A 26,440-nucleotide genomic window follows, 5' to 3' on the forward strand; every position below is an offset into this window, starting at 1 on the left:
ACGGGCCGCCATCTTGAAAGAGGGCAAGGACTCTCCGGGCGCCCTCCGCCCCGCCCCCCCGGCTGGCTTCACACGCCAGCGCCATCTTGGGTGACGGTGATCGCCGCCTCTTGGCGCTCCGGGTTGGAGCGTCTGGCGCCATCTTGGATGCGGTCAGCGTCGCCTGTGGCCTCCTTCGCCGGTGCCGCCGCGTCTGCCGTCTGGAGGCTTCGTGGTCCCTGAGTGTTTTCCGTCCTTATAAGTGCCCTCTGCCTCCGTGACGGATCGGGAGTATGACGCCCTCGTTCTCCCTTCCCTCCTTGCTTCTGCCGAGGGCTCTGGCCTCGCCGCCGAGCACGTGACCAGCGGTAGGCCGCCATCTTGGGTGCGGGTGGTTGACGCCGACGCCGCCCCCCTTCCGCCCTCTTCCGCCCCGGAGGCCCGCGACGGAGAGGCTCCCCGGCCGGGCGCTGCTCCGGGACCAGCCCCCGGGGTGAGGGCTGAGGGTTCGGCCGGCCGAGGTTTCTAACCTGGGCTTTTAAATGTCGGAGGAGCGGTGCGGAGCGGCAGGCGGCCCGCGGGAGGCGTTGCCCGACGTGGCACGTGCGGCCCTCGGCCCAGTGTCCGGGAAGGTTCCAGGGCGGCGTCGGTCCTCCGGCCCCGAGCCGCGTGGGCGCTCACCTGTCGCCGCGTCACCTGGACGGGGACGGGGACGAGGTGTCGGGCCGCGAGGCCGCCGGCCAGGGCGGGGCCACGGAGGAGCAGGAGTCGTCTTTGGTTGGGTTTGATCGTTAGCAGCTGGTTAGCTAGTTAGCAGCTGGTTAGCTAGCTAGCAGCTAGTTAGCTAGTTAGTCAGCTAGTTAGTTAGCTAGTTAGTTAGCTAGTTAGTCGGCTAGTTAGCTAGTTAGTCGGCTAGTTAGCTAGTTAGCTAGCTAGTTCGTTATTTAGTTAGCTAGTTAGCTAGTTAATTCCTTATTGAGTTATGTATTTAGTTAGCTACTTATTTAGTTATTTAGCTAGTTATTTAGGTATTTAGCGAGCTAGTTATTTCGTTTAGTTATTTAGTTAGCTAGTTATTTAGTTATTTAGTTCATTCGTTAGCTAGTTATTTAGTTCGTTATTATTTAGTTTAGTTATTTAGTTATTTAGTTATTTATTTTGTTTGTTATTATTTAGTTAGCTAGCTAGTTATTTAGTTATTCAGTTATTTATTTAGTTCAGTTATTCAGTTAGTTATTTAGTTATTCAGTTATTTAGTCATTTACTCAGTTATTTAATTATTATTATTTATTTACTTAGTTATTCAGTTAGTCATTTAGTTATTTAGTTATTCAGTTAGTTATTCGGTTACTTTGTTATTTAGTTATTTATTTAGTTCTTTAGTTAGTTAGTTGGTGAAAGGCCCCTACCGCTAATTTTCAGACATCTTAAATGCATTGCTGTATACGTGGCGGTATAAAATATTTATTCTAGAAAATGGAGCATCTGCGAGGTTGCACATGGGGGTGGGGGAGGGGGATTCCTGGCACAAAATGAGAGAGAGAGTCGTCTTCTGTGTCCCGGAGACCATTACAGTGGGAGGTGGTGGAAAACAAATCTGTGTCGGTTGGTGAAAGGTGTTCTCAGTTAGGAAGTTACTGCGGTAATCAGGGTCCACAGGGATAGTGGTTTAGGCCAGAGCGGTCGTGATTGAGGTGATGAAAATGGCATTGAAATCTGGACGTATTTTAAAGGAGACCTTATTTTTTTATTTATTTATGAGAGTTACAGACAGAGAGGTAGAGGTAGAAGCAGGCTCCCTGCAAGGAACCCGACGTGGGACTCGATTCCAGGACTCCAGGATCAGGCCTTGGGCTGAAGGCAGACGCTCGACCGCTGAGCCACCCAGGGATCCCCGATAAAGGAGGCCTTGTGAGCAACTTTGGGAGAACTGAGTTGTAGAAGAAAGCATTTTGAAGGCAGAAATCAGTGATTTTGTTTTTTTACGTGTTGAACCTGAAATTTTCATTAGACATCCAAGCGGAGAGATGGAGTAAAACCAATTAGATTTAGACCAGGTGCAGGCAGAGCTGTTCTTCTGGAGGTTCCCAGGGAGAATCCATTCCTGACTTCCTCCAGCTTCTAGAAGTCGCCGGCATACGGCATACGTTGGCTCACAAGTTGCATCACTTCAGTTTGCCCTCTCTGAACTTTCACCTGCTCTCGTAACAAACAGCCTTTGTAATTACATTGGGTTTAACCAGGTGTTCCAGGATAATTTCCCCATAGCGAGATTCTTAACTTCCATCACACCTTCACAGCCCCTTTTGCCATATAAATAACCTTCTGGGGATTAGAATAGGGACCTCTGTTGGGGGGGACCATCCTATAACCTATTTACAGCCCATTGCCAAAAAAAAAAAAAAAAAAAGCAGCAAGCAAGAAAACCCCCAGACTTGAGAAAAGTGATATTATTTTTAAGCCATTATTAAATTTGCCAGAAAGTACGAGATCTCCAAAGTGGGAGCTGCGAAAGGGCTTTTGTTTGTGGTGGTTAAAAACAGTAAATTGAAATTAGAACAGTGATCACTTAGCAAAAGCAGAACAGTGATCACTTAGCAAAAGCCAAAACCAGGATTTATTTCTCTGAGGGCAAATGCTAGCACGAGGGCTAGGATTGAGAGACTAACCAGAGGAGCTTTCTAGGGCCTCTTTTATAGGGATGCTAATCCCATTCCTAATCACTCTCCAAAGGCTCCACTTCAGAATACTAGCATGTTAGGGATCAGGATTTCAACACGTGAATTTTCGGGGAACACAAAACATTTAGATTATAGGTGTTATTTCCCCTGGCAAAAGGGATTTTGCAGATGTGATTAAATCATGGACCTTGAGATACAGAAATTAGCCTGGATTATCTGAGTGCACCCAACGTAATCACAAGAGGAAGGCAGAAAAAGAATCAGAAGGGGGAGTGACTACAGAAGAAAGAGCGATGCCATGTTTCTGGCTTTGAAGATGGAAGCAGGCTTGATACTCACTAGTAACAGTTAACATGTATCACAGTGTGCCTTTCTCATAAAGAGTTTGATAAATTAATTGTAATATCTCCAAACCTACTAGTGGTATATGAAACAATACCACTTTTTTAAAAGTTGGCATTAGAATGTGGAAAACATAACAAGGCTTTTAGAATCTGGAAAACGTAAGGAAATGGATTCTCTCTGTAGCAAGAGATGCAGCCTTGCCAACATCTGATTTTAGCCCAGTGAGACCTGTATCAGACTTCTGACCTACAGAATTTAAAATACTATACATGTATAGTTTTAAGCCACTAAGCTTGTGGAAATTTGTAACAGCAGCAACTGGCAATACAGCTAATATATCTCTATTGAATATCAGTCAAAAAGCATTATGAAAAAAAAAAGCATTATGAGAGATAATTACGATGAAAGGTTCTGTTCATCAGGAAAACACAATTTTAAGCATGTACATAATCACATGGTCTCTGCTAATATTCCAATTCTGTGTAAAGAATAATAAAACATTATTGGGTGACATTAAGGAAGACCTAAAATAGCTGGAGAGATAGTGCATTTGTTACTGGACAGGAAACAAGTCTAAACTCAGGTTTGACTGCTTGCCGCTTGAAAATCAATACCTGAGACAAGGGATGGAGAGGAAGGTTGCTTTCCTTAGGAAGCCAGCAACCTGGGAAGATGGTGGACTAACATCTCAAAGAGCATCATCACTATCGACGTGAAGTTGGAGGGATATAAAGGGGAAGGTGGAAAAAAAGGGAGGGAGGCTGTCTGCAGGAGAAGTGGATGCCCAGGCAGTCCTATGGCGACATGACCCTGAACAGACTTGCTGGCATCAATGGCAGCTGCTTTCAGATGTAGTCAGGCCTTACCTTCTGGGAAGGTTTGGTCCTTCATTCCTCAAGGCCAATGGTCTGCAAACCTCAAGGAAAGTAAGTTAGTTCTGCTTACAGACCAAGGGACTTCGGTCAGCAAGCAAGAAGTGCATCAGCTTGAAGCAAGTTAACCCTTAAGACCAGTTGGAATTGTTACAAGTCACAAATTGAAAGACTCCATATGGTAGAGGTGACAGTTCTCCCTAAATTAATTTCTAAATTGCATGTGATCTCAAATCAGAATTTCATCAGGCGGTGATTGTTTGTTCATTTTGGTTTCTGTGGAACTTGATAAGGAAATGTAAATGTTACATGGAATTGTAAAGGTCCAAAATTTGTCAAGATATTGGGAGAATTTGATCTATAATATATCAAGACTTGTAAATTATAGTAAATGAGACAATATAGTGTTGGTATAGGAATGGCAAATAGGCTGATGGAGGAGAATAGAGAGCCTAGGAAACGTAGACCCTTTGTGTATGACAGAGATGATGTAGGGGAAAGATAGGCTTTTAAATAAATGCTGCTGGGACAGTTGGATATCCATATGGGGAAAAAAATTTCCCTTCCTCGCAGCACACACACAAATCATTTCTAGGTTTAAATGTGAATGACGACATTTAAGGCTTTTAGAAAGTAATGTAGAAGAATATCTTTATGATCTCAAAGGTAAAGAACTTTAAAACAAGATAAAGTACCAACTGTAAATGAAAAAACATACATTTGACCAGATTAAAATAAAGAACTTCTGTTCATCAAAAGGTAGAAAACTAGCAGAAAACTCTACAAAGTACAGAGTGGGACAAGATATTTACCACACACATAATTAGAAAGGACTAACCTTCACGACATATAAATACTCCCTCAAATCAGTAAGGGATAATCACATTGAGAAAGTGGGCAAAAGACTTGAACTGGGACTTTACCAAATTAAAAAAAAAACATGACAAACATGCAAATATCCTCAACTTTATTGTTAATCAGGGAAATGAAAATTATAACTGTATTAAGACACAATTAGCCATCCTCCAGGGTGGCTAAAATGAAACAGTTTGACAATACCGGTTGTTGGCAAGAACATAGTGCAGCAGAAGCTCCTGAAGCCTGCTGGTGGTGGTGGTGCATTCACTTCAGAAAATGATTGGACATTATCTAGGAAAGTCAAAGGTACACATAACCCGTGACTGATATTCTGCTGCCAAGTAGATGTCCTTGAATGCCCCTAGGATACGTATGCCAGAATATTCAAAGCAGTTTTGTTTATTAGCCCCACACTGAATACCACTCAACATCTTATATATAGTAGAATAAATAAATAAGTCATGACATGTTCTTACAGTGAGTTACTTTACAGCCATGCAAATAAACAAATTGGAGCTCTACTTGACAACTTGGATGAATCCTATAAACATAATACCGAGCGAAAGAAGTAAGGCAGAAACAAATGTATATAGTATGATTCAGCTAAAGTGCAAAATCAGGCTAAAACTATGGTTTTTTAGGGATATATATATACACAGAAAAAGCAAAGCAAAGCAGTGATTACCACCAAAATCACAATAATGGATACTTCTGGATTAGAGCTCACCACTTAGGAGCATTTGATTAGGAGGCAACCCTCTCCCTCATCTCTTTATCTTCATAGAAAAGGTGACTTCTACACACAAGAGGACTGTAGTGATCATTTCTAGGTTCCTACACAACGGAGACCAACTTAGTTAGAAAAGGATTGTATTGTAAGGTCAGCGGAAAGCTCACAAAAATTGATGGAAAAGCTGATTGAATGAGATTTGGAACATGGACAGGAAGCCATGAGAAATTAGGCAGCCAAAAAGAGAGACCAGATCAATACACAGGAAGAATCTGGTTATTATCCAGCAGCTTGTGTCATTGGCCTGACTACCATTGGACATTGAATGCTGCCATTACTGGTCCCTCTATTACCCCTGAAAGATTCAACACTGCCATTTGCTTCTCTTTGTTACTCCACGGTCAGTCAAGGTCTTTGGTAGGAGCATCTGATTGGAAGGTCACAAGCCCAAATTCTAGAGACATTGTTGCTGGCAAAGGGGCTATTTGCCTACACTTGAGCTTGCTTTTTGGAATTCTCTCCAAATAGTGTGTTTTAAACTGGATGAGCCACCTTGGGTGGCTCAGTGGTTTAGCACCGCCTTTGGCCCAGGGCGTGATCTTGGAGATGCAGGATCGAGTCCCACGTCGGGCTCCCTGCATGAAGCCTGTTTCTCCTCTGCTTGTGTCTCTGCCTCTCTGTCTCTCTCTCTGTGTCTCTCATGAATGAATAAATAAATAAATAAATAAATAAATAAATAAATAAATAAATAAATAAAATCTTTTTTCAAAAAACTGGTTGGTCAGAAATAGAAGACACCCATAACAGGGAATATGAGAAAATATATTCTAGCCCCCCAGGAAGGAGGAAAAAGAAGTATGATTAGTTAAAATCTGTGAAATTCCCTGGGCCATATTTTTACTAGGGTGCAAGACATTGTGCACAGTCATTGAAATGAAAGGCAGCCAGGCTTTTTCTTCCTTCTGTCTTGTAGTCTTGTAGTGTACTATTCTCTCTCTCTCTTAAAAAAAAAATTAATTCCAGTGTAGTATATATAGTGTTATATTAGTTTCAGGTGTACAATGTAGTGATTCAGCAATTATGTGCATTACTCAGTGCTCATCATCTAAGTGTACTCCTATTCCTCATCACTTATTTCACCCACCCCACCCCTACCTCCCTTCTGGTAACCATGAGTTTGTTCTCTATAGTTAAAAGTCTATTTTTTGGTTTATCTCCTTTTTCCCCCTTTAGTTCCTTTATTTTGTTCCTTAAATTCTTTATATGAATGAAATTATATGGTATTTTTCTCTGACTGCAGTTAGTTTGTTTCTAGGTATTTTCTTATTTTAGTGCAATTATAAATGGGCTTGTTTTCTTAATTTTGCTTTCTGCTGCTTTATTAGCATATAGAAATGCAACAGCTTTCTGTATATTTATTTGGTATCCTGCAACCTTATTGAATTCTGTACTAGCAGCACTGAAAAAAATTACCCACAGTAATTTTTGGTGGAGTATTTAAGGTTTTCTATTTATTGTATCGTGTCATCTGCAAATAGTGAAAGTTTTACTTCTTCCTTACCAATGTGGAGGCCTTTTATTTCTTTTTGTCGTCTGATTGCTGTGGCTAAGACTTTTGGTATATGTTGAGTAAAAGTGTTGAGGATTTTTGCATCTATATGTATCAGACATATTGGCCTATAGTTCTCTTTTTGTTTTGGTAACATCTTAATCTGCTTTTCATATCAGGGCAATGCTGGCCTCATAGAATGATTTTGGATACTTTCCTTCCTCTTCCATTTAAAAAAATGTTTTACTTAATTCAATTTGCCAACAAATAGTATAACACCCAGTGCTTATGTCATCATGTGCCCTCCTTAATGCCCGTCACCCAGTTACCGCATCCCCCCATCCTCTTCCGTTTTTTGGAATAGTTTGAGAAGAATGGGTATTAACTCTTGAAAATATTTTGTGGAATTCACCTATGAAGCTGTCTGGTCCTGGTCCTGGACTTCTATTTGTTGGGAATTTTTTGATTACTGACTTAATTTCATAGCTGGTAATTCAGTTTTTGGAGGCTTATAGGTTTCTAGGAATTTATGCTTTTTTGGGAGAGGGGATGAGTCTGGTTAAAGGTTTATCAATTTTATTGATCTTTTCGAAGAACCAGCTTCTAGTTTCATCGATCTGTTCTGTGTATTTTAGTTTCCAATTTGTTTATTTCTGCCCTAATCTTTACTATCTCCTTTTTTCTGCTGGTTTGGGATTTTGTTCTTCTTTTTCTAGTTCTTTTAGGTGTAGGATTAGGTTTTTATTTGGGATTTTCCTTGCTTCTTGAAGTATAAACTTCCTTCTTAAAACCACTTTTGCTGCATCCCAAAAATTTTAGACTATTGTGTTTTCGTTTTAATTTGTCTCCGTGTATTTTTCTAATTCCTTCTTTTATTTCTTGGTTGACCCATTCATTGTTTAGTAGCATGTTATTTAATCTCCGTGTATTTGTGGTCTTCCCAGATTTTTTTTCTTGAGGTTGATTTCTAGTTTCATAGTGTTGTGGTCAGAAAAGATGCATGATATGACTGCTATCATTTTTATTTTGTTGAGATTTGTTTTGCAGCCTTATAGGTGATCTATTCTGTAAAATTTTCCATGTGCACTTGCAAAGAATGTATTTTGCGCTTTTAGGATGGAATATTCTGAATATATCTCTTAAGTCCATCTGGTCCAGTGTGTCATTCAAAGATACTGGTTTTGTTGTTGTTGTTGTTGTTTTGCTGTTTTTCTTTTTTTTTTTTTTTAAAGATTTTATTTATTTATTCATAGAGACAGAGAGAGAGAGGCAGAGACACAGGCAGAGGGAGAAGCAGGCATCATACAGAGAGCCTGATGTGGGACTGCATCCAGGGTCTCCAGGATCACGCCCCGGGCTGCAGGCGGTGCTAAACTGCTGCGCCACCAGGGCTGCCCTTTTGCTGTTTTTCTGTTTGGGTATCTATCCATTGATGTAAGTTGGGGTGTTAAACTCCCATACTATTATTGTATTACTCTTGATTACTTCCTTTTTATTAGCTGCTTTATGTATTTGGGTGCTCTTATGTTGGGTGCCTATATAGTTATAACTGTTATATCTTCTTGTTGGATTGTTCCCTTTATGATTATATAATGTTTTTTCGTCTCTTGTTATAGTCTTTTATTAGAGTGTATTTTGTCTGATTCAAGTGTTGTTGCCCCAGCTTTCTTTTTTGCTCTCATTTGCATAATGCTTTTCCATGCCTTTACTTTCCATCTGCATGTGTCTTTAGGTCTCAAATGAGACTCTTGTAGGCAGCATGTGAATGGGTCTTGCTTTTTTGATCCATCCCATCACCCTATGTCTTTTGATTGAAGTTTTTAGTCCATTTACATTCAAGATAAATGATATTGATAGATATGCACTTAATTGTCATTTTGTTATTTGGTTTTTGGTTGTTTTTGTAGTTCCTCTTTTTTTCTCTCACTCTTTTCTCTCATGGCTTGCTGGCTTCCTTTAGTGATATACTTGGATTCCTTTCTCATTTGTTTTTGCATATAGCTGGGTTTTGTTTAGTGGTTACCATTAGGTTGATATATAACTTATGTGTATAGCAATTTATATTAAGTTGATGGTCGCTTAAGTTTGAATCCATGCCAAAAGCACTAAGTTTTTACTCCTTCCCCTCCATGTTTTAGGTATATTGTGTCATACTTTACCTCCTTTTATTTTGTAAATCCCTTGACAGATTTTTATAGATATACTTAATTTTACTTATTTTGTGCTTCCTACTTTTTTTTACTCCTTCTTCTGTTCTTTTATTTCCACTAACAAGTCCCCTTTAACATTTCTTATAGGGCTGGTTTAGTAGTCATGAATTTAACTTTTGTTTGTCTAGGAAACTCTTTATCTTTCTATTCTGAATGATAGTATTGCTGGGTAGAGTTTTATTGGATGTTGGGGTTTTTTCTTTCAGCTCTTTAAATATGTCATGTGACTCCCTTTTGGTCTGCAAAGTTTCTGCTGAAAAATCAGCCAGTAACTTTGTGGGGTTTCCCTTGTATATAACTGTTTCCTTTGCTTTTAAAATTCTCTCCTTATCACTATTTTTTTGCTACTTTCATTACTGTATGTCTTGGGTTGATTTTGTTGGGGACTCTCTGTACCTTCTAGATCTGGATTTCTGTTTTCTTCCCCCTTTTCTCTCTCTTCTCCTTCTGGGATCTCTACAATGTGAATGTTATTACACCCCATAATGTGAATGGTGTCATTTAGTTCCCTAGGTCTATTTCATTTATTGTTGTTGTTGTTGTTATTATTATTATTATTCTCTCCTGTTCAATGTGATTGCTTTGCATTACTCTGTCCTCTAGATTGCTGATCTGTTCTTCTGCTTCCTCTAGTCTACCATTTATCCTGTCTAGTGTATTTTTAATTTCAATTATTGAGTTCTTCATCTCTGATTAGTTCTTTATGTTTTCTGTCTCTTTGTTGAGGGTCTCAGTGAGGTCCTCCACTCTCTTCTCAAATCCAGTGAATATCTTTATGACCATTACTTAAAAATCTCTATCATGCATATTACTTATCTCCATTTCGTTTAGCTCTCTCACTGTGATTTTATTCTGTTCTTTCATTTGGGACATATTCCCCCTTATCCTCTTTTTTTCTAACTGTCTATTTCTGTGTGTTAGGAAAGCAGCTGTGTTTTCCCTGCTTGAAAATAGTGACCTTATGAAGAAGAGGTCCTGTCGGGCCTTGCAGTAGAATGTCCTGTGTTTACCAGGACCTGGAGCTTCAGGAGTGTCTCCTCTGTGTGTTGTGTGCACACTACTGTTGTGGCCGAGCTACTTTTGCCTTCAGTCCTGTCCTCTATGATGGCTCTCTTTGCCTGTGGTAGGCAGAATTGTCCTTGTGCTGTTAGTGGGCCAGTATAGGGCTGCCGTGGGCTTTAGCTGAGTCCAATCGTGTGTTTGCCAGAGATGTGGTAGTCAGGAACTACAGGGTCCCTTCTCCTTGTTGTCCCCTGAGAAACTTTCTTTGGTGGTTGGGGCCTGTAATCAGACCAGATGTCTTCCTTCAGTTAACTACTGGGGCTGCAGTTGGACTTGTGTATGTGGTTATCTTCCCCTGTCTCTGGAGCAGGAGTCACTTTGGTTGGTGCTGGCCCCTATCAGGGCTGCTTGCACAATGCCAGGCTTGTGGCACTGCTTTGGATGGGCTCCAGCCAAGGGCATATTGGAGGAGGCAGGTCTGCAGGAGGATGCCAGGGCTGGATGTCTGTGCAGTGTTAGCAGGGTTTGTCAGGTCCTGGAGGTTGAGGGGTCCTGGAGCTGAGGCCTGGCAAGACGGGGCCTGTCCACAGAGAATATGGGGGCAGGGGCACTGTTAGCCGGCTAGGTGGAGAGTGTTGGCACTGTGTTGGTTCCTGCAGGTGTCCATGTGTTAGGCTAGGGTTTGGCAGAGGGAAATGGCACCCACCAGGTCTTTTGTTCCTGGAGAAGTCTCCTAAAGATTCCTGACCCTCCAGCACATGCTCTGAGAGTAATAAATAACTCTCTTCCCTGTATACCCCAGGCATTTTCAAACTGCTCTTTCTCTGCTCTCTTTGGGGGCTATTTGTTAAGCTGTCTCTTTAAGGATAGGGACTCAGTTTCCAAAGCCCTCCAGAGTCTCCCAGAGTACAACCTGCTGATTTTTATTAGTTCTAGGTCTTAAGTCCTTCTGATTGTAAGAACTTGTGAAATTAGACCCCGCTGATTTTCAAAGCCAAATGTTAGGGGGAGTTGTCTTCCCCGTGCAGTTTCTCCATGCCTGGGTGCTTGGTGAGATTCTGTTTTCCCTCCAGCTGGCTGCATCTCTTCCTTCCATGAGCACTCCCAAGGGTCATTTTGCTCCTGACCATGTCTCCACCCTTCCTTCCTTCTTCAGTGTGACCTCTTCTCTCCATTTAGCTGTAGAGAGTCTGTTCTGTCAGTTTTTGGGTCATTTTCTGGGTTATTTATGCTGATGTTGATGTTACCTAGTTGTATGCGTAGGACAAGGTGACCTAGGATCTTCCTACTCCACCTAGATGTCTTAATTTTTAAAAAATATCAATAGCATCCTGTTTTTGCACCTGGATGTAAATGTTTTCTTGTATTTCTTTGAAGATACTATTTTTTTCTTCCTGTATAATCTTTATTTCTTTTAAGTCCTTTTTGATGTTTGTTGTCCTCTGTCTTTTTTTGTTAGAGACTTGCCTCAAATGGTCAATGGTATTTGATTATTTGTCTATATTTAAGAGTGAAGTACTAAAAACAAGTTTGTGTTTAGGTGGGGCTGTTCAGTGTGGGCCTTCCTGTAAAGTGCTTAGTCACAAGAATAACCTAGGAATCCTAGACAAGTCTGTGATATGCAGAATTCAGTAGAATGTAATTTTAATGTCTATAGCGGTGTAACCCTATCAGAAAGAAAACATTTCGGAATTCTACCAAATCTGGAAAGGTTTCAACACACTGAAGACACATAAGGATTAAAAACGCTGGCTATGAGTATTTATAGAGGTAGATGGGAAAGATTTAGATACCTAATGAGAAGTAAAGAATGAAAAGCCATTGAAGTCATGAAAGAAGTTAGCTACCATCTTTTAGGCAGTGCAGACTTTCAGGAATAAAGGAACATTTAGAACTTAAACTCAGGAACTGGATTTTAGAGTTGGAAACATAGTGACTACAGAAAGGGACTTGATCATCTGAGTCACAAGAAATATCACCAGGATGTGTTGTAGTTTCAGGTCTTATGCCCCATTGAAGTCTGGTTAAAAAGCACACTCAGTCAGCTGAGAAGGCAATGTTCCCCTCAATTGGGATTTGTTCAGGGCTGTAAGCCTGGTTCAATATCCACAAATCAGTTATTGTAATATACTATATTAATAAAATGCAGGGTAAAAATCATGGTCATTTCAGTGGATGCAGAAAAAGTACTTAACAAAATTCATCATCATTTATGATAACTCAAATGAAGCAGGAATGGGAGAAATTACCTCAACATAATAAAGGCTAAATATGACAAGTCCACAGCCAAAATCCTTCTCAACAGTGAAGAGCTGAAAGCTTTTCTGTAATATTGGGAACAAGACAAGGATGCCTACTCTCTCCACTTTAATTCAACATAGTCTTGAAAGTCCTTGGCAGAGCAATTACAAAAGAAAAAGAAGAAAGTCAACAAATGGTGTTGGGAAAATTGGACGGCCACATACAAAGAATGAAATTAGACCACTGTCTTACATGACACACAGAAATTAACTCAAAATGGATTAAGGACTGTCGAACACACAAGACCTGAAACCATAAAAGTAGAAGAAAACATAGGCGGTAAGCTCCTTGACATAGGTATTACCAAAAAAATAGTTTTTTAATCTGACACCAAAACAAAAGCAAAAATAAATGAATGGGCTTACATTAAACTAAAGAGCTTCTGCACAGCAAAGGAAAACATCAACTAAATAGAAATGCAACCTACCGAGAGAAAATATTTGTAAATCATGTATCTGGTAAGGGGTTAATATTAAACACATATAAAGAATTCATATAACTTAATGGTAAAAACCCTGATTAGAAAATGGACAGAAAATCTGAATAGACATTTTTCAAAAAAAGACATACAGATGGCCAATAGGTACATACAATAGGTACAATAGGTACCAATAGGTACTCAGCATCATTAATCATCAGGTAAATGCAGAGCAAAACCATAGTAAGATACCACCCACACCTATTAGAATGGCTGTTATCAAAAAGACAATAAATAAATAAATGTTGGGAAGGATGTGGAGAAAAGGGAACCTTGTGTAGTACTGAGGGAATGCAAATTAGTGTAGCCACTATGGAAAAATTTTTTAAGATTCCTCAAAAAATTAAAACTAGGGCAGCCCAGGTGGCTCAGCAGTTTAGCACCGCCTTCAGCCCAGGGTGTGATCCTGGAGACCTGGGATCGAGTCCCATGTCAGGCTCCCTGCATGGAGCCTGCTTCTCCCTCTGCCTGTGTCTGGGCCTCTCTCCCTCTGTTTCTCTCATGAATAAAAAAATAAAATCTTTTTAAAAAAAATTAAAACTATATGATTCAGCAATTCCAATTCTGGGTATTTATCTGAAGAAAATAAAAACACCCTATGAACCGTATGTTCATTACAGCACTTTTATGATAGTCAAGCTGTGAAAACAACCTAAGTGTCCATTGATGGGTGAATGGATGAAATTATCTTATGGATAAATAACAGAATATTATGAGCATAAAAATGAGTGAATTCTTGCTATTTGCACCAAATGGATGGACCCTCAAGGGCATTATATTAAGTGAAATAAGTCAGACAGAGAAAGACAAATATTGTATGATCCCTCTTCTGTGGGAATCTTGGGAGGGGGGGAACCTCATAGATACAACAAATTGGTTGTTGCTGGAGGTGAGGGTGGGGAATGGGGGAAATGTATAAAGGAGGTCAAAGGTTTAAAAAAAAAGTATTACATCTTGGTAAATTTATAAATCTACCAAATCATATCAGGAAACTGCATTTAATAGTTTAAGGAAGAGCTGAGTTTTAAAATTTGCCACATTAATAGGTAAAATATTAATTTAAAAAAACAGAATGGAGGGCAGCCCCGGTGGCTCAACGGTTTAGCGCCTGCCTTCAGCCCAGGGCGTGATCCTGGAGACCCGGGTTTGAGTCCCATGTCAGGCTCCCTGCATGGAGCTTGCTTCTCCCTCTGCCTATGTCTCTGCCTCTCTCTCTCTCTCTCTGTGTCTGTCATGAATAAATAAATAAAATCTTTAAAAAACAAAACAAAATAGAGTGCCAGGTTGGCTCAGTCAGTGGAGCATGCAACAACTCTTGATCTTGGGTCCATGAAGGCAAGCCCCATATTGGGCATAGAGCTTACTTAAAAAGCAAAAACCCCAGAATGGTTTCCAAGTAATCTTTTTTGAGCACAAAAATCACCCTCAAGTACATAAAATACCAACACTGACAATTTAATGAAAATTGGGGTGTTTTGTTGAGAAATTCCTGTATGACAGTATGTGTGGGTTATTTCTCCATGCTATCCAATTTTTCCAGAAAAAATGCTTCAGCCTCCTGCCTCTGCAGGAGTACCCTGCAATAAGGCTGGCTTCACAGGTGCACACTTGTGCAGTCACATGGCGCTTAGAAGGGTCTCATGCTTGTTTTAATGCCCTGCTATCACTGTCTTGAAATTCTTAATACTTTTTTTTTCTTTTTTAACAAAAGCCTCACATTTTCTTTTTTTTTTTTTTTAATTTTTATTTATTTATGATAGTCACAGAGAGAGAGAGAGAGAGAGGCAGAGACATGGCAGAGGGAGAAGCAGGCTCCATGCACCGGGAGCCCGACGTGGGATTCAATCCCGGGTCTCCAGGATCGCGCCCTGGGCCAAAGGCAGGCGCCAAACCGCTGCGCCACCCAGGGATCCCCAGGCCTCACATTTTCATTTTTCACTGGGCCCTCCAAATTACATAGCTGGTCCTGCCTGGCAGTCAGAGTTCTGGCAGCCAGCCACACAGGGGAGAGGGCTGGAGTTTTGAGGTTTAGTGTGTAGCTTTTCCCTGAGTCCTGTTTTCTGAGTTGCCTCACTCCCATCTCAGTTGGGCCTGTCATCCAGTCCATGGCCTCTCTAGTGTAACCAGAAGATCCCTTTTTCTGCCAGGATTGGGAAAGAGACTGTCAGAGGGGCCATATGGGCTACAGGAGGAGATGGGAGAGAGTCAGTCTAATGCCTCTACTTTTGCCTAGTTCTGTGGTAGGACTCAGTTTTCTCTTTGAGGATTTTTTTCCTGCAGACACTCGCGGAGTGGAAAAAGAACAAAATCAATTACCAATTAGTCTATCCCCCAATTTTGTCAACACTCAAATCTACCGTATCACCTCTCCCATCCTTTGCCCATGTGGGTTCATGCCTTTATCCTTTTACTCTCATTTTCTTGAGGTTTTGGGAGACAGGAAATAAATGCAAGTGTTCAGTCCACCATGTATGGCCACTAGTCTTCATTCAGTTTCCATAGAAACAACTGCTTTCCCCTTTATCACTCAATTTTTCTTGACTCCTGTAATAATTAAATTATGTAATTACAGTTACAATTAGAATGAGTAAGTTTAAGAATAAACCCTATTGACTACACTCAGAAGTATATGGGCATCAGTTAATTTATTTTACAGAGGAATGAGAATTGTTAAGTTGGGCAAGTTGGATGAAATGGAAATTAGTTAATTGAGCTTCTGTTTTAAATGAATGTAAGCCATCCCTTAAGAAGGTTCATTATTGAAAGTCTAAACAGTTTGGCTTCTTGGACAACCAGTGTGAAGAGGCTTATCTGTCTTTAAAACTTGCTTGAGCAAGCAAATGCCTTTCTAGGACCAGGCTCTTTTCTGTACTTTATAGGTATAATGAGTGTGTTCAGACTGACTTCCTGGACCCTGGACCTTGATCTGTCCTAATTCCTAGTTATTCCATCCTACCTCTGTCCTGATCTCCTAGTTGGACTTTGACCTGCTTTGACCTGAAAGACCTTGGTTTGCATCTGTATGTTGATACCTTACATTCCCTTTAAAGATCCCCTTCATAAGCACCTGGTTCCTCCAGTCTCTAGCCTTTTAGGAGTTCTTCAGGGCAAAACTGACCTGCCTTTTACAGCTTCCTTCTCTGCGGCAAGTCAGATATCGGCTTCTTTTGTGCTCTAAGTCAGTTACCCACTCATTTGTTTGCTTTCTTGTCTTACAAAAATCAGGGATTTTTCACCTGTCTTCTCCCATATTTGTCTTTGAAGGGTTTACAGCTTTAAAAAAATTATTTTTCCTTTACTCTCAGTTTAGCATGGGTTCCAGAGAGAAGAGAGTGACTGCTTCTTTTCAGTAGGTCCTGTTTGGCTTCCACTCCTGCTATAGTAGCTTCTCATTTTCTAAGCCCTTGGTATCCTGCTTTTCCAGAAAAGGGCCCCTCCATTTTGAGTTTTGTAGACAATTAAAAAAAAGATATCTTCCCAACCATTTCCTGGGACTGCCTAATAGCGTGGGATCTGTTCTGTGGTTAATATGCAGTCAGGAACAAGTCAATGTGAGTTAGCTTTTGTAAACATCAATTAAAATTTAGAAATTTATACATTTCTTCTGAGTTCAATTTGTTGGTATATAGGTTTTCATAATATTGTTACAGTTGTTTGTATTTCTGGTGTTGGTTGCTATTTCTCCTCTTGCATTAGTAATTTATTTGGGTTCTCTCTCTCTTTTTTTTTTTTTAAATGATTCTTGCTTGAAGTTTTCAAAGAACCAGGTCCTGGTTTCATTGATCTGCTCTACTCCTTTTTAGTTTTTATGTAATTTTTTTTCTGTATAATTTACTTCTGCTCTAAACTTTATTATGTCTTTCTTTCTGCTGGTTTTAGGTTTTATTTGTTATTTTTCTAACTCTTTTAGGTATAAAATTAGGTTGTTTATTTGAGATTTCTTTTCTCGAGGTAGGCCTGTGTTGCTACAGACTTTCCTCTTAGAACCACTTGCTGCCTCCCAAAGAATTTGGACCATTGTGTTTTCATTTCCATTTGTTTTCATGTAATTTTTAATTTCTTTTTTGATTTCTTGGTTGGCCCAATCATTGTTTAATAGCATATTAAATACCTCCATGTATTTATGCTCATTGTGATGAAAAAAATCACAAGATTTTTTCTTGTGGTTGATTTCTAGCTTACTGGTGTTGTGGTCATAAAAGATGCATGGAATGATTTCAATTTTTTTTGAATTTTTTGAGACTTGTTTTGTGGCCCAATATGTGATCTATTCTGGAGAATATTCCATATGCACTTGAAAAGAACGTGTTTTCTGTTTTAGAATGGAATGTTCTGAATATGATAAATCCATCTGGCCCAGTGTGTCATTCAAAGCCACAATTTTCTTGTTAATTTTGTTTTGATAATCTGTCCATTGATGTAAGTAGGGTGTTAAAGTCTTCTTTTATTATATTACTATTGATCATTTCTTTTATGTTTTTATTTCTTTTATGTTTGTTATTAACTGTTTTGTGTATTTGGGTGCTCCTATCTTGGATGCATAAATATTTACAATTGTTATATCCTGTTGGTGGATTTTTCTATTATTATATAGTATCCTTCCTAGAAGGAAGCATTGGCAAGGATGTAGACAATAAAGGAACCCTCCTGCACTGTTTGTGGGAATGCAAATTAGTGCAGCCACTGTGGAAAATAGTATGGAGGTTGTCAAAAAATTTAAAATAGAACTACCCTACAATCCGACTTGCACTACGGGGTATTTACTCCCAAAATACAAAAACACTAATTCAAAGGGATACATGCACCTCTGTGTATTACAGAGGTGTTATTTACAATGGCCAGCCTATGGAAGCAGCCCAAATGTCCATCCACAAATGGATAAAGATATAATATATACGGGGATGCTTGTGGGGGTCAGCAGTTGAGCACCTGCCTTCGGCCCAGGGTGTAATCTAGAGTCCCAGGATCGAGTCCCACATCGGGTTCCCTGCATGGAGCCTGCTTCTCTCTCTGCCTGTGTCTCTGCCTCTCTCTCTCTCTCTGTCTCTCATGAATGAATGAATGAATGAATAAATAAATAATAAATAGATAAAAAGATAAAATATACATGCACACATATACATACACACACACACACAGTAGACATATGTACAATGGACTCAGCCATAAAAAGAGTGAAACCTTGCCATTGGCAACAACATGAGAGAGCTAGAGAGTATAATACTAAGCAAAATAAGACAGAAATACCATATATAGAAAGACAAATACCCTATAATGTCATTCATATGTAGAATTTAAGAAAAAAGACAAACGATCAAAGGAAAAAAAACAAAACGAACCAAGAAACAGACTCTTAACCATAGATACCAAATATATAGTTTTTGTGGATGAGAGGAGGTGGATGGGGGGATGAAGGAAATAGGGGATGGGGATTATTTTATCATGATGAAGAAAATCAAATGATAAAAAAAAATCAAATGAGCTATTGACAGTGTGCTCTATAAACTGGGAGATACCACCAAAAATAAAAATTATTATGTCAAAAAAAAAGTGATCTTAAGATTTTCTTAGTAAATAAGAATCTGTGTGCATATCCGTAACACATTTCTCACTTAGTAAATCAGATTGTAGTTATTTTGCCACATGCTTTTTCCTTCCAACTGTACCTGTGTATAGAGCTGTTGATCTTCACACTTTTTTTTCATGGAAGTTAATGTTACTTAAACGGCAAGTAGATCAAAGATAAAGAAAAAAATTAGAGAACTCTTTGAGATAAAGGTATAGCACAATTAAAGCCAAGCTAAGTCTGAGAAGTTTCCTCTTAATTGCAAAATAAGGCTCATTAAGGTCAAATGAGCTATTCTCGTGACTATGAAGAGAGTAGCAATTGGGAGGTAAAACTTTCCCTTAGGACAAGAGGACAGTTTGTAGCATTTCCTAAACTCACAGCAATTCCCTCTTTTTTTAAAAAATATTTTACTTATTCATGAGAGACAGAGACATAAGCAGAGAGAGAACAGGCACCGTGCAGGGAGCCCCATGCGGAACTTGATCCTGGGACTTGGGGATCATGTCCTGGGCCAAAGGCAGATGCTTAACCGCTGAGCCACCCAGGGATCCCAGAGCAGCAATTATTTCTTGAACAATTGCATGGGTACTTTCAAATTCAAAGATCCTTTTCTGGGAGGTGGACGAATTTAAATGGTTATTTTCATCTTTCATTAGTATATAACTTTTTCACATCTGTATTTTGTTTCTGCAGGAATATAAACAGTTACTTGAGAGTAGAGGATGTTTCTGATGTATTTTAGCATCTCTGAGTGCCAGAAGAGTAGGGGCTTACCATCAGGATCAGGTAATGTGCATGACCTCATTTATTTTTATTTTTTAGAGGTGCCTGGTGGCCTACTTGGTTAAGCTTCTGACTCTTGATTCCTGCTTAGGTCTTGACCTCAGGGTTGTGAGTTCAAGCCCTGCATTGGGCTCCATGCTGGGCGTGCAGCCTACTTTAAAAAAAAAAAATCGATCTATTTTTATTTTTGAAAGAGAGCAAGCATGTGCATGCATGCTAGCAGGAGAGGTGGGGTGGAGAGAGGCAGAGAGAGAATCTTAAGCAGGCTCCATGCCCAGCACGGAACCGACATGGGGCTGGATCTCATGACCCTGAGATCAGGACCTGAGCTGAAATCCAGAGTTGTATGCTTAACCGGCCGAGCCACCCAGGTGCCCTGAGCTCACTTAATTTTTATAACAACTAAGAGGGAGGAGCTGTTACTCTGGTTTTATAGATGAGGGGACTGAAGCACAAGCTGCACAGCTCCAGTAAGAGACACAGTTGTAACCAACTCCCCTTGACTGATTAACCAGGTTAGCTAAATCCTACCCGTGTATTCTGCAGCATTTGTCTTCAGTGAACATGTCAAGTGCCTTCTGGAGCGAGATCTTAGACTTAATGCACCCTACAGAACAGGTTGTATGACTACTTGCTAATAAATGTTTGATGAATTCGGTCTGAGGCTATCCTTCACGTTAACCTATACCATCTGGGATAAGGATGTGGAGGGGCCCAATAGCTCAACCTATTGCTTCACTATTAGTGACTACTTATGTCTGCCCAAAATAAGCTAGTAAGTGTGAATGACCAAATGGACAGGTTAAGTGATAATTTTCTTCTTCCTTAGTTATCTCCAACTAGAAGAAATCTAGTGCCATGATAATGTGAAGATGTATCATATACTTCATGTGGTCACTAGTGGGGCTATAGTCTCTGACATGAAGCTCTCCCTGCAGAATGTTAGCATTTGGAACATGTCAAGGCCTACAGGCTGAGATTTCAAACAAGCAGCAGTTAGAAATGTAAGGTTGTCTCCAAACACTGTAGGTCTCCTGGGTATTTCCAGTCCCAGTGATCAAAACAACCAATGTTAATGATCGTAGCTGTCCCAGTGGCCCCTCCCACCTCCTTTTTGGTTCACTGCCAAGGAAATCCTGCCCTAGTGACCCGGTCTCTCCTCTGCATCTATCTCAAGTGGCCCCATTGGATGCTCCCCTATCTCAGATAGCTCCAGGTTCCAAAACACTTGAGATTGCTGTCCTGGCTGGTTGTTTCATATCACAAGTAATCTTGTAATTGCTTGTGAATTGCAGGTCTACTTGGATTTGGTGGTGAGGAGCATAGAACTGGTACTTTTAAAATGTCTTAAAAAGTGAAAAATATATACGAATATAAATGAATAATCAAAAACTATAACCGGGCCACCTGATGGCTCAGTGGTTGAGTGGCTGCCTTTGGCTCAGGTAGTGTTTCTGTCCTGGGATTGAGTCCCTTATCGGACTTCCCGCAAGGAGCCTGCTTCTCCCTCTGTGTGTCTCTGCCTCTCTCTGTGTGTCTCTCATGAATAAATAAATAAAATCTTTATAAAAAAATAACAAAAAACCAAAAACTGTAACCTAGTTATTGAGTCTATATTATCCAGTATAAACGGTGAAACTATTTCACACAAACATTTAAGTTCTAATTTCACAGCAATACAGTTAAAATTTGGAGTTCTCATTTTTCCCTAGTCCATCTAGAACAGTGGTGATAGAACTTTACAGAAAGTTTTAACCTGTGCTGTCCAATTATGTGGAAACTAGTCATATGTGACTACTGAATACTTGAAATTGTGGCTAGCATAACTGAGGAGTTGAATCTTAAAATTTATCTACGTTAACTTGAGCTTAAATAGTCACTTGTGCCTTGTGGCTACCATATTAGTCAGAACAGATCTCAAATTTGATGATGGCCTTATAACAGGATAGTCTGTTATGTAGCAGCCACAAAGAACCCTGAAATCGTGGTGAATCATAAGAACCAAGTTTATTTATTTTTTTTTATGGTGAAAAAATTTATATTTAGATTTATAGCCGACTGGAACCAACTTTATTTCTTGTGTTATATATCCATTGGGGGCTGGCTTGGGACCTAGGCAGATAAAGCAGTCACTGTCTTACATGTTGCCAGCCATAATGGAGAATCTTGTACTGGTATTTAAGTACTCTGGCCCAGAGGGGATGCACATCACTTCTCCTCACAGCTCAGTGACCAGGACTAGTCACAGCCCCATCTAGCCGGGGAGCCAGCAGTGCTGTGCCATGGGACAAAAAGCCTCAGTAATGACGGCACAGACATTAGAGTCACCCTTTCAAAATACAGAGAAGGAATTCCTAAAGGGTAAAGAAAGTAGTATTACTTGTGATTTCTTGAAAATTGGAGAACTTAGTTGAATTTAGAATTCAATTACCCTTCATGTCCTTGATACTTATTAGCATAGATTTATTAAAAGCCAGTAAGATTTGAAAGGTAAAACTCAAACACTTTGATCAAAAACAAAAAGAGACTATATAGAGTTGACAACAGTCATCATGTCTTTTTAATAGAAATATAGAAATATCATTTAATATGAAGTAATGCAATGTAAACAGCAACCAACGAGTTTTTATGTGTTTGGGATGAAAATGGAATGGGAGAAAATGTTTTTGTTATTTTTCCTGGTGCAGAATATGTATGGCCCTTTTTTCCCTAGCAAGGAATAAAAAGTTCTTTTCTTTAAAAATAGTAAGTTCCTCACTAGGAACATTTGTGAATTGTGGTTGCCTTAAAAAAAGGAAAAAATTGAAATATTTATTAACTGGACAATGTATTGTTTCTCCTTCTAGACTACACTGTGGGTTCATAGAATCCTCTAATTCAGCATTTATTAGCATGCCCGATTCCTTTTAGAATATCTATAATATTGTTTGAAAACTCAAGACCTAAAGGGCTCACCATCTGATAACAGATTTTTGATAAAGCAGGAGCATTATCAGGAATTTCCTCCTAACAAATGTTTCAGTATCAAGACACGGAAAGATAGCACTTGGTTGCCAGTAACAAAGTGCACTAAAGTTACAAATGCAAACCAAGCCCTGGTCAATAATATTAACGATGGTGATTTTGTCACATGCCAAGAATGTCATATAGATCTTAGCATTATGAGGATTCTGTAGATAGCAAACGTCCATGGAATTTGAACTTATCTGTAGAATGCAATTGAATCAAACTGATGCTCAAGAGAGATTTTGTATATAATGTGCAAATTAGGCTTCCTAGTATAAACAAGGTCTATGCGAGTCCTTAGTGAAACACAACCATCTAAGCCATTCCCGCAGCACTGCATTTTTTTGTCGTTTCCAGGATGTATCTGGGTAGTCTCCAGCGAGTGGCATGGGAAGAAAGAGAAGGGTTAAGAGATTGAACAAACAGCGTGCACTGTGGTATCCTTTATTTAAAAACTGTGAGCTAACTACAGTTGTAGTGTTCTCATTTACCATTCTGATGGCATAATAAACTGGGAGAACATTAACACAATTTCAAGACATTAAAAACCTGTAGCAAACACACACCACACATGCGCACACACATGACAACACACATGCACACGCAGATTATAGTCTAAACACAACTAAGTGAAGAAAAGCTTCAAATGCTCTAAATCAAATTTTAAAACCCTTTATTATAAACTGTGGCAATACCGTGGCTATTATGAAAAAAAGTTGTAACTGCTTAAAAAGCAAAAAGAAAAATACTGGCAAATTTGAAACTAGCAGCAAAAAGCAGATAAAAATAGAATGGAAGGTAACATAAGACTAATATCAAAGTTCTAAAGTTGATACTGTGTAGGGTTGTACTGAAGTCATTTCAGATTGTTTCTTGAGGAACTAGTAAGAAGTCCCTTGAAATATGAAATTGCTGCACTTTACAAACAGTGGAAAAGAAAAAGTATTTGGAATGTTACACACACACACACACACACACACAGAGAAATGTATTAGGCATATCAGTTTATAGTCTTTGTTTATGACCTTCAAAACGTTTATAAAGAAAAATTTAAGTGCCAATGTAGTGAAAGAAAAATTCCTAAAGATGCAAGTCTGAGTGCATTTATCAGGTCTAAGAATACATTTGAAGGCTGGGGGCAAGGCATGACTGATGAGCACATTCAAGAAGAAAACATCGCAGAACCCATAAGGCAGGTAGAGCTCTCTGGAGAGTGTTTAGAATCGAAAGTGTGTTAAACTCAGACTACCCCGAAGGAGATTCCAAAGTACGTGCAGTTCTACAGCCCTTCATCAGTTGAAATCTGTTTCATAGTGGCCGATAAATAATTAAGACTAACTTTTCAGCAAACTGATTTTTCATACATTCAAACACAAAAATCTTTACCACACATGAGAGCTGATATTCTAATAACAGCACAAATACGAATCCTGGTTTCAGAAGAAAAGCACATTAGCAAGGATCTTTTTTCCCCCCACGGGTTCTTACAAAAATGTCTGAAGCTGCTAGACATCTGCGGAGAGGGGATAAGTTTAGATTTCCTACTGATTTTGGAAGAAAAGAGATTCTGTTTTCCTAAGGAAGCCAGCCAGCCATGAACAGGGGACTGGTCTTCAGAATCTAAGAAGCATAATGTCCTTGGTGCTCAAACTCATGGCAAGTTCAGATCCAGAAAAACTGGCAGATGGAACAGGGGAGAGAAATGAAAAGTTTGAATGTACACAGTATACTTTGGAATCAAATGTGCCTCGTAAGTTAGAATGGCTCAACTGCTTTCAGAATGAAGTGCTGCAGTACTGGAGGAGACACGGTTCCCTGGAATTAGGAGCTGGGAGAGACAGGTCTCCATCTCCAGGGACCTTCTGGGCTGAGCTGTGACCCCAGGGCCTTATTTGTCATGAGTGCTTTCAGTTAGGGAATTTATGACTTTACCCAGATAAAGATTTCTTTTGGTTACTTTCTCTTTAATATCAACTGATCAGGCAATTACTGGTAATTTCCCAAAATGAAATCTGGCTGTGCTAGTATCTTAAGATGCCAGCTAATTCACATTAATGCCCATCAATAGCTGCTGCTAGGTACCACCTGCTGTTGCTGAACAATCAACCCTCAAATGACCTAACTAGATAATCTATCACACTAGGTGCTTTTACTATCTTGGATTTTTTGAGCTTTAGAGAAATAGTCTTGGTAATTTCTTTGTAATATGACTTAGAAGCTGCTTCTCTCTGGCTTTGTTTCACTCTTCCTCTTCTTCCTCTTCCCCTTCCCCTTCCCCTTCCTCCATGGTCTCCACAATGAGCTCTGCTGTGCAAGTGGCTTCTCCAAGACTATTGACAGCCTTGCAGGTGTACTTGGCATCGTCATCCCCACAAACATCGCTAATGATTAAAGAGCAGTTCCCATCCTCGTCGTAGTCTATCTGGAAGTGGCGGGACTCCCGGATTGACTGGTCATCTTTAAACCAGACAACTTCAGGGTCTGGGTATCCTGCAGCACAGGGAGAGAACACAAGTTGGGAAAACTGTTATTCAGAATTTCTTATCAATTCATGCAAGCAGCTCCTAAGCAACCTCTATTGATTTCGGGAGTAAAGGAAAAAAAAAATAATGTTTTGGCTTTTAGCATCTCTTTCGAGATTTACATTTGGATATGGGCATATACTGTAAGTAGTAATATCCAAAACTCCACAAAGATACCAGTCATGCCATTTGCCAGCCATGTGGGGCTTGTACTAGCCACCTTTATACAGATCTAGAGTACTACGTGGGACATAGCCCCGACTCCTACCACACACCTAGAGCTAAGTATCTCCTTGGGTGAAAAGAAAATTTCTTACCTTATATAAAAGTTGAATTTAACTTTAAATAAAAAATAAGAGAACAAATGGGCACAAGAGATCTTTTGGGGGTGATGGAAATGTTCTAAAATTGGATGGTGGTGATTGCACAATTCTGTGAATTTACTGAAGATCACTGAATTGTATACTTAAAATGGGTAAATTTTATGTTATGTAAATCATAACTCAAAGCTGACAATAAGCTCAATAATACATAAGTTAGAGAAGCTGATAATATTGCTTAAAAAAAAAACAAACAATATTTATCTTAGCCTGATCCAAAGACAGATAATCTACCTATTGTAGATAACTGGAAATTGACCACATTGGGTACACTCATTTTATGTTATTAGTCATGTTTCTGCAAAGTTCATTTAAAAAATATTTTTAAATATATACATCATATATATATGTATATGTCCTATGCCATATATGTATGATGTGTATGTGAGATACACACACATATTGGCCTTTACAAATATATAATGATTCTAATGGACTCTTTCTTACATTTTGGAGAAATATTTTTACAGGAAAAAACATTCCAGCCCCATCCAGAATAAAAAATTACACCTAAGAACTTAAGAATTCTAACATTCTTTTCAAGTAGATTTTGTTTTTATCAAAACTGCAGCCATATGCTTTAATTCCTCCCTAGTGCTCCAAAGTTATGCAAATATGAAGGAAACATTCCCAAAGAGGAAAGTACAAAAATGAGATCACTGTGTTGTAATAATTTTTAAAAAGGAAAAAAGAACTTTAGAAGACCCCCAAGACAGTGGTGATGGTGAGAATTCTGAGCATTGGCCCCAGAGCTTTGAGCAGTACCCCCAATCTGCATACTTCCACATTAGCAAAGGCAACACACCCGCCTTTTTTTTAATTGAATGGAAAAAGAGAAAGATGATGATAGGCACTGCATTTACAAAGCAATTTTAATGACAGAGGAGAAGAACTTTCTTCATTCTTCACTTTGGGTTACTTTGCCCAAAATGTATGTAGTCAGTCATACTACTGGAGAATCTTAGATCGTGGGAGGCATGATTTGTTCTGACTGCTGTCCTGTGCTATGCAGCCTTGGGAAAGTTGCTTAATGAACTCCTGTGCTTTATTTGGTCAGACTGAAATGGGAGATGACCGTTCACTTTGGTTGGCACAGAACAGTCGCAGACTTGAGACAAAGAATCCAGTCTTGCCCTAATCTTTCTGGAATGCTGCAATCTGTGGAAACTGAAATT

The 26,440-nt window shown here is 39.5% G+C and overlaps 1 protein-coding gene and 1 long non-coding RNA gene across 10 annotated transcripts in view; one reads left to right on the forward strand and one right to left on the reverse strand.

Annotated features, from left to right (window-relative positions):
• Window positions 1-84: 84 nt before the first annotated feature.
• Window positions 85-23,388, forward strand: LOC119867341. The gene is made up of 3 exons (XR_005383400.1): window positions 85-347; window positions 19,268-19,360; window positions 22,721-23,388. It is a non-coding gene; the product is annotated as an uncharacterized LOC119867341 (long non-coding RNA).
• The window catches only part of MYLK (myosin light chain kinase), a 203,928-nt gene continuing 200,279 nt past the window's right edge, over window positions 22,792-26,440 (reverse strand). For 5 of the 9 annotated variants that reach the window (XM_038583051.1, XM_038583047.1, XM_038583050.1 and 2 more), the window contains one exon: window positions 24,603-24,853. In XM_038583051.1, the coding sequence (XP_038438979.1) occupies window positions 24,603-24,853 (251 nt within the window). Of the gene's footprint in view, window positions 24,854-26,440 lie in introns of all 9 variants that reach the window. The other 4 variants (XM_038583049.1, XM_038583048.1, XM_038583054.1 and 1 more) reach the window with 1 other exon arrangement.

This window comes from Canis lupus, chromosome 33 (assembly GCF_011100685.1).
Source record: "Canis lupus familiaris isolate Mischka breed German Shepherd chromosome 33, alternate assembly UU_Cfam_GSD_1.0, whole genome shotgun sequence".
Classification (NCBI taxonomy): domain Eukaryota; kingdom Metazoa; phylum Chordata; class Mammalia; order Carnivora; family Canidae; genus Canis; species Canis lupus.